We start from the raw sequence: 8,834 nt of genomic DNA on the forward strand, positions 1-8,834 counted from the left end.
TACAACACCAAGAGCAAAAACAAAAAAGTAACGAGTGCATGAAGACCAAAAAATAAGAAGCCCCGCATGGCCAAGTCTAATTAGACAGACAATTGTCGCAAACTTTTTCACTACCACACAATCAAGCACAGGAGCCACCCACATTGTTGATAGATAGCCATTAGGGTTACTTCATATAGGACCTTCATGTTCAAGGGGTATCTCCTTGGATAGAACATTGGCACTTAGTCGAGCAAGATGCCCACATCCACCTAGGAGGAGGCCCAAACACCCCTCTGATAGACAAATTAGAGCTATCATTGAGCATCTTTTTTTTTTTAAAAAAGATGAGAGATAGACTTCTTTACCTGTATTGGTGTAGTCTCATAGCCCACATTCATCTTTCAAATATATCAATACATATCTCTCTCTCTCTCTCTCTCTCTCTCACATTTCAAAATTTTTCTTTTGTGTGCGCATGCACACATGCACATAGTGTATCTCATAATTTATTTATTTATTGTTATAGCAAACCATTTGTGAAGGGTAGTGATTAGACAAAGTGATAGCTTTCAAGACTCTACAAGAGACAAGTGAAGATCATCCCAAAGGATATGTAGGCCTTGCCAAGCCTAGCTTTTCTACGTGCCTCTTTTCCTAGAGTATTTGACCACGTATAACCATTACCCCTTCTAATAAATAAATCATGAAATCCATTTGTATTTTTAACCAAACACTATTTTTAGAGCCAAAATAAACCAAATAATTTTATTAATATATTTCAGTGATGTCTCCATTCATACTAAAACTACCCATCCAAATGATGGGACATTGAAACCCCCACAAAGATTCCTGATAATTGCATAATCTTCTTTGTTCTAAAATTGTTAGCAACCTAGGAATAATTGATATCTTTAGACACTTGGGAGCCTAATAGCAACATCCCTACTACCACTAATGTGATTGTTGGATCACCAACAAAAGCCATTATACATACTATTCATATATTTGTGTAAAGTATTACCAACTTCTTTAACTTTCTAAAGACCTTATTTGGTGTGCTACTATTTTGGTACATACACTATTTAATAACCTTGGATCTACCTAGATCAATCCTACCTTTGAAGTTTTAATAAATAACTCTTAAAGAATTAATGGTTATTTTGAATTCTTAATTGTTTACCCTTTCTACCAAGGGCTTTTCTTATTGGGGATGCTACAACTTTCAAGAATCTTTTTAAGGAGATCTTAGACTTCAAGAAGGGATCTATGTTTGTTGACCTTCGATATGTCAAGCTTCCCAAGAAGGGTTTCTTCCTCAACCCAGCTCAATTCTTAGTCACTAATCAACCTATGTAAATCACACACTTGTCAATATTCCTATTGAAGACCGTCCATAAAATTTTCAGTCATTAAATTATGTGGCTTCAATAAACTTCCCCTACTTTATTGTTGTCATTGAGATCATTGGAATTATTTTCATCCTTAGGTTTAAAGAAGTTCGTAACCTATAAAACCATGAGGATCAACTATGTCCATCCTAAGGGGGGTGAATCCTTTCGTGTTCATAGAGATGTTGGTTTACTTGCCACTTTTACATATTGCTCTTTTAATTCTTTATATTTTGGAGCCCATCCTCCTTAACCTAATTAGAGGTCTAAGTAGCTGGATTTAACCCCAAAAAATCTTCCATAAAGTTGCCTTGTTTGAGCATTGAAAGTAAGCATTAGGCACGTTTGTATAGATTAGGCGTTCAATTTTAACTGATCTTGTTCCACCACTTCAAGGATGTCCTTCCTTAGGTCCATCACAACCAAATTCAAAGTACACATTGGTCTCTATCCTAAGACTCTTCTGAGAGGAGTGGCTTAAGGGTTACAGAGCAAGATTTTGGAATTCTGCTAAAACAGAGTTTTGAAGGCTTCGGTTCTCTAAGGTCAAATTCCAGCAACCACTTGAACAAAGACAATATGGAGTTTTACAGCATCCATTGTATGTGACCCTATCTATTACTAACCATATTTTCTGACTCAAATAAAACCAAGTAAAATTTGTTTTGGAGGTACTACAGAGATAACATCACACATGTTGCTTCCTAATTAATATTAATCCATGTTTTTAAGCACTCATCCATTCCTACTTGAGATCCAGTTGCTCCGCATAGCATTACTCCAGTCAGGCACCATGCAGAGAGGAGACAAACAGTCACAGCTCTGATTTTTTCCAAATAGCAACCACAAACACTGCACCTACACAAAGAGGGGTGATGGTCCAGAGAGCAGAGGAGATCAGAGCTCCACACCAAGCAAGGATGCAGGGGTACCACACACAAAAATTACACCACAGAGAGATGATAGAGATCCACTAGCAACACGAGCAACACATGACAGAGCTAAGGGTCCAATCCAGATGCTACCCATATACACTCTCATCAAGGATGTATTGCATACTATGCCCCCACCCAATCATCCTGACTGGATGGAGCTAGGCAAGATGGTGCTGCACAGTGTCATTGTATCGTTACTCAGTTACACATCTAGTCATGTAGTGCTCATCCCATCCAACCCCCCCTTTTTGGAGTATCCCTATGTGGGTGTTGCATTTTACATCACTTTACACTTTGCTCTGCACTATATATCCCTGATTACCACTGAGCACATCACACTTTGATATCCAAGGACTATTACCATTGTACACAGTTTAGTCTCACAGCCCATTTTTGGCCTCAACAGGTGCGCGCGTGCGTGCATGTGTGTGAGAGACATTTGACTTGAATAAGAACCCAAGTTAAGGTCCTTCGACACATTCCTGGGAGCATTCCTCATTTGGGATCTGCCACATATAACATAAATGGAAAGCAAAAATAAATTTTACCACTATTGTGAGCACATGCATGAATTCATTCAGTGCTTTGCGCACATGTGCACAGACAAGCACACACAAAGTCTGCATCACTAACCAATGACTGGCCTTGGAAGGGCACACATTTTCTAAGACCCACATGAGACATGCTAAGAGGTCACAAAAACACAGTATTGGAATTAAACATGCAAGAAACCAATTGCAGCTGTTAAGAAAAAAGCATCTCAGCATTGATGACACTGTATTATAAACAGCAGTAATAAACTGTACAGGTCGATGTATTTACCGATGATTTATTTCCAGTAGTGTGCATTCTTTGAAACGCACAGGGTAAGACAAAAGAGTTGTCTCACCAGTTGCATATTTGGCTTTCTTTAAGCAAGTAGGTTGCCTATGTGCTCCATATATATAGAGTCTCACTCTGTTCATCTGCTATAGCAACTCCCAATCTGATTCAAAATCTTCTGTGGATCCTTGAGTTTGCAATGATCCACCAGATACACCAACAGAGGAAGTCGTCCTGTATATGTTCCTTTGATCTTCACTGACAAACCATTGTGCTGCCTGCTCCAGCTCCTCATCTTCAGGTTGAACAGCATAAAAGCCGAACATCTCTAATTGATCTTCCTCCTGTAGACATGGATCAACCAAACATTATGTGCAGCTTTATGTCAAAACTCATGAGTTCCTGCATAATCAGACCTGAATTGCCAAAAAATGGAATTCAAACACAGACTTTACATCAAGGAGCATCAAGACAAGACTGGCATAATCTTACTGTCTTATTGTCATTTCACATTGACATCCAGCATGCTAGACTTCCAATAATATGGAACAGCGTTTTGCAGATTAAATCTAATCGAAGATTGCAGTTCTCACAGGTGTAACCAAAGAGAAAATGCTCAAAAGCACTCCAATGATAATTCAATCCAGTTATGAGGAAGTAGGGACAGTGTCCTCCTCATTTGCATACATGTAACATTTCTCAGGTCTCAAACATAGACCAGGGATAGTCATTCTTACATCTAGCAGTATTGGGAATGGCAAAGTCATCATGTCATCCCCATCTCATGTGACTCTTAGTCACAAGGAATGGCAATTGATAACCATCCCCATTCACAGTCACCGTATCACATCCCAGGTGACCATGGCCTCAATACAAGTTAACAGGCAAAGTCATGCTGTTGCCCCCATGCAGCTCTCTCTTCCTTGCCCACACCCCCATGCACTTCTCTCTTGCTTGCCCAAGGCCTAGTTAAAATGATGAACAAAAGGTTATCCTCTGGAAAGGCCCTTGGTAAATACTCCTATGTTGGATGTTTGGATCACTAGTTAATAATCCTAAAAGCTGTTTCTTGAAAATTGACTTTGTCTGAAGCCAAGTGGTCTTTAATAAAAGCACAAGATGATAGTGAACACGTCTGGAGGTGCCAAAAACCAGTTCTTCAAAAAAGAACAAACTGTTCTAAACGTAATCTCCATAGCAAATTCTAAGCCACACTTCATACTGTAAACATATTCTCCAAAGCTGCTTTCTAAATACTGGCTAAGACTATAGAGACATTTCTAGGTGTGTGGTGGAAAATAGATGGTGGGCCTCAGGAGAGAGCTTGTGATATATGCATGTTTGTGTGAGAGAGAATGTTTTGTTTCAGTAGGGTTGTTTTTTTTGGGGGGCGAGCTTCCTTTCGGGAGAGAGCCTGTGATATAGGTATGTATGCATATGTGTGCACATGCAATGACTGTAGCTGTTCCAAGCCTACTGGAAGCTCCAAAACATTTTTCCTCAAGTGTGATAAGAACACATTTCCCATGAAGGAAACATTTTTGAAAGGTTTTGAAAACAAAACACTCAAACACAAACATAAATGAGAGCAAGGGAACTGGATCCACTAATGTGCAACCAAAGCAAGGACAACAGACACCACCATTGTGAGCATCAAGAGAGAAAAGAGCAGTCTCTCTGCATCCAAGAGCAAGAATCACACGCCCAAGGATAGTCACAGTGGATGCAGAAGTACAAGTGATCCCTCAAGCAGCAGGGGCACATATATTTGGATACAACTCCCCACATGGAAAATAAAAGTAGCCAAAAGAGTGACTACCTGGTCCTTCTCACGTGGACACACATGAGACACTTAAAATGACCCTAATACCCTCTCTCGGTTCATAGGTGGAATACTCAAGAGGATCAAAGTGTACCATGGACACCCCAGTATACACCTCTACAAAATATACCTTAGAGAAGCTAAATGAGCCTAATGCATCAGCAATAGGCCAAGTATAGGAGGATGCATAAGCCATCACACACCAAAGTCATAAACACAGTCAACCAAGCTCACCACATAACAAACGTGGAATCGATGTCATGAGAATGCCTAAGGATCCTCATGTAGACATGCACAAGAGCATACAACACGAGGGCCAATAACTTGGAGACAAGATGTCATCCAATATTTCAGCCATGTGTGCTATCTACGACAGAGTCCCAAAGAAGCTACAAGATGTACACTGAACCCAAGAACATATATCAGGTCCACAATCCCAAAAGAATCATTGTAAGAGAAGCCAACAGGGAAAGGCCTTCTCACACTGACAAGCATCAGCATGCCTGCTCTGCACCTCCACACATGCCCTCTCTGCTTGAAAGCATGTAGAGTCAAAATCTAAGAGACTAGAAGGGAGTTTCAGGTCCTACATCGACTGCACTACCATCAGCCAAGAAGCTCAAGGACAAATCCAATGAAGAACAGGAAGCATCATTCTTCTTTGTTCTTGCCCTTTCCTTTGGAAGAGGTAGCCTTCTTCTTACAATCTACATGAATAGCAACAAAATTGATTCTTCAATGTGGAACCAGCAATCAAACCTAATACATTGCCACCAATGCCAAGACAGGAAACATGCCCTGTGCATGGAGAACAGATTCCTCCCTCAGGAGAATAGAATGCATCAAAGGAAAGTGACTCAAAGGACACTCCATCCAGCAAGGCATTGGCTGCAATATCATCCTCTCAAGGAAGCTTGAAGACAATAAAGGAAACTCCATCCTGCAAGCCATTAACTGTAAAATCACACTCAGGAGCAAGCTTGAAGAGAATCAAGGAACATAGCTACTGATTGGTGAAGGTGGAGACGAGACATCAACTGATCATGTAATTCCTTCATGCACATGAAGGTGCATAGTCTCACCCACAGAATAGCTAAGGGATTCAAACTAGCCTTGAGGACAAACAGCTCTCATGGAATGAACTCAAACTGCCTCAACCATCTGACAGGTAGAGAAGACTAGACAGATTTCAAGCACTACTAGATGGACCAAAGCTGAAGACTCCCTTTTGGAGACTGAAGTGATGTCCACAGTATGTGCAAACGTGAAAACTGAGCTAAGAAAACACCTAAGTGTATGCAAACAAGCATTAACCACATACAGCTACCATGAACCAGCTCCAGACAGGACTGCAACACAAGGTTACACAGGAATACATGAGCAAAAGAGCAATACTCCAAGCCCTCTGAATAGCACAACAGCAAAATAAGCTTTGAGTTGATTGACTTTTCATATTTGAGCCTGATACTCCATGCCCTCTGAATTGTCAGAAAGATTGATCTATACAACCTGACTTCTCTTGACAATAAAAAAACCACACACATGCAACAGAACATGAAACCTGTACTCTGGCATGCAATTTTTCCAACCACAACAAGTCAAAAGTAGCAAAACATTTCATGTGATCAGCAATCGCTTCAGACACAGAACTACGATCAGACTTCCCAGATCAAACCTTACAGACTTCCCAGATCAAACCTTACTTTGTTCAGTTCCTCATGAGCTGTAGTGCCAGGTTCACTTTCAACTGTAAAGTCTATCACCTCTTGAGGCACTGGCTCTTGCACATCTCCTCCAGTCAACTTAGAGTCACTACTTAAAGTAGATTCCTTTTTGAAATCTCCCATGGAAGAATCTCCTCTCCTGGCACTTCCGTCATCATGCCCAGAAATGTCAGCTTCTTTTTGTGTCACATCCATCCCACACAAACTGGCACTTTTGACTTCACATGCTTCAATATCTTGTTGTATCACACCGTCTTCTACTGTTGCAGTTTCTGTTCCAGTGTCCTCACAACAAGTAGTCATTTCAGTATGTCCAGAGCAAATGGTCTCCTCAGCAGCATCAATTGTATCAGTAGCTATGCCTGCAAGACATAAACCAATAAAGTTTCAACATTTACAGTCAAAACTCCCTCCCTTGCTCCTTGTATACACACTGTTTTTGGTGAGGACTTTGAGGGGATAAGCATGCTGCATGGGTGCACACATGCACATACACACATGTTTTGAATATGTGGAAGGAAAGGGGGGAAGAAATGTGCAGGCACATGTGTATGAAAGGCTGAAGCGATCATGTGAGTGCCACAAATACCTTGGTCTTTGTGCTTGACAGCTGCTTCATCTCCACCTTGAGTGAGCTCCCACGATTTATTGACCATTTTTTGCTTTGGTTTCTCTGGTGCTGTGTGATCATAGATGCAACCCACTGCAGCATCATTCTTCTTTGGAGCCACATCAGATGGAGGAAGTAAATCCTGTATCAATTCAGCACAAAGCTTCCGCACGTTTGTGCCAACTACATTCATTTGATTTTCCATGTATTTGGTTGTCTCCTACAAGACAAAGAGTGCCATATTACAGCTGACCATACAGCTTTCAGGATCAGCAAAGAGAGAGTTCCCATAAAACAGACCACAAAAACCCTTCATACAAAAAAATCTCCAAATTTTACCTGAATAAGCATAGATGGATTTTTATCAACTTCCACACACATGTTTTCCAGCTTTTGGTACATCCGGTCAATCCAAGATAGCTCCTTCACTGGAACATTACTTCGCACAGCAATCTCATTCTTCGGCCCCATCTTGATCCTTTATCTTTTGCTCTGTCATAGCATTGTTGATCGTTAGCTAATATGCATCATGTTATGACAAGCCAAAAAATGTAGAACAGATGTTCGCGCTTCAGGCAAAATTTCAGTTTTCGAAAATTATATGTAAACGCTGGAGCTTTATGATTAAGATCCACTTTGTCAATCGAAGGAAGCCACAGTGAGCAGGATAATTCTCTGTAACATACGAATTGGCCTTGAGAGCCACACAAAAAAGCAAGGCAAAACCGTGTGTTAATGCCTTGAGAACCAGCACTACAAACTCCCTGCCGACAGAGAGAGACACGATCAGTCGGATCCCAAAGCGCCTGTAATCAAGATTAACCAGCGGCCGATTGAACCAGATTATCCCCCTTGAAGAAAGACGAAAGGGGGGCCTCGTAACTGGGGAGATGCTTCAATGAGACATAGATACTTGCTTTATGATAGATATCTTAAAGAATATACTACTGGTAGAGAAGTCATGCTGGGATAAATTCTGAGGACGATCATCGGGGCGTCCGATGAGGCCATAGCTACAAGCAAACAACCTATCGCAAGTCCTAGTGAAAAAAGCAAATTCATGGACGCAGGGACACACAAAAGAGCCTACCTGCTCGGGTTGGATGCTGAAAGCCAAGCTCGCTCGCTCGCTCGCTCGCTCTCTCTCTCTCTCTCTCTGGGTGCGTTGTGTCTGTGCGCGTGCGCTTTTCTTAAGCACAAGCATAAAGAAGAAGGCGACGACCGTATACCTGCCACGTCACTGCGTATTCGTACGCTGCCTTCTGCCACGTCATCCTGAACTCCACGAGCCCAATATCCATTTTCCTCGTTTTCTTTTTCTTTTTGTTTTTTTTCTTGCGTTCCTTTATCTTCTAGCTTTTGTTGCTTTGACAGCAATTGTCGCAATGGCTTGGACCTCCGGTTATAACTTATTATACTTTCAAGCATCAGCTTCCCCTCCAAAAAGCAAACGCAAGAATCCAAAAGACTTTTGGCAAACAATGTGTCCATAGCCCACCATCATCACCACACCAAAGGAGGCTTCTTATATGACAATGGAGACTTGCACGG

General features: G+C 41.2%; 1 protein-coding gene across 3 annotated transcripts; it reads right to left on the reverse strand.

Annotated features, from left to right (window-relative positions):
* Positions 1-3,049: 3,049 nt before the first annotated feature.
* LOC148041887 (uncharacterized) lies at positions 3,050-8,507 on the reverse strand. 3 transcript variants are annotated; one of them, XM_087683843.1, is made up of 5 exons: positions 8,374-8,507; positions 7,623-7,775; positions 7,263-7,503; positions 6,653-7,035; positions 3,050-3,471 (listed from the first exon to the last, which is right to left on the reverse strand). In XM_087683843.1, exons 2-5 carry the CDS (start codon positions 7,752-7,754, stop codon positions 3,274-3,276), a joined length of 954 nt encoding a protein of 317 aa, XP_087539969.1. In that variant the 5' UTR covers positions 7,755-7,775; positions 8,374-8,507; the 3' UTR covers positions 3,050-3,273. The 3 variants fall into 3 exon arrangements, with proteins under 3 accessions (XP_087539969.1, XP_087539970.1, XP_087539974.1); XM_087683844.1 differs by lacking the exon at positions 8,374-8,507 and adding an exon at positions 8,249-8,325; XM_087683848.1 differs by lacking the exon at positions 8,374-8,507 and adding an exon at positions 8,023-8,218.
* Positions 8,508-8,834: the final 327 nt, after the last annotated feature.

This window comes from Lygodium microphyllum, chromosome 1, assembly GCF_053477565.2.
Source record: "Lygodium microphyllum isolate KBCC chromosome 1, Lygodium_microphyllum_v1.1.10, whole genome shotgun sequence".
NCBI classification, from domain to species: domain Eukaryota; kingdom Viridiplantae; phylum Streptophyta; class Polypodiopsida; order Schizaeales; family Lygodiaceae; genus Lygodium; species Lygodium microphyllum.

Excerpts from the sequence above, each read along its gene's own strand:
- LOC148041887 (XM_087683843.1), bottom strand. The coding sequence starts at position 7,754 with ATGGGGCCGAAGAATGAGATTGCTGTGCGAAGTAATGTTCCAGTGAAG. Across the intron at positions 7,504-7,622 it reads ATCCATCTATGCTTATTCAG|GAGACAACCAAATACATGGA; the intron begins GTAAAATTTGGA and ends TTTGTCTTGTAG. Across the intron at positions 3,472-6,652 it reads CTCATGAGGAACTGAACAAA|GAGGAAGATCAATTAGAGAT; the intron begins GTAAGGTTTGAT and ends CCATGTCTACAG.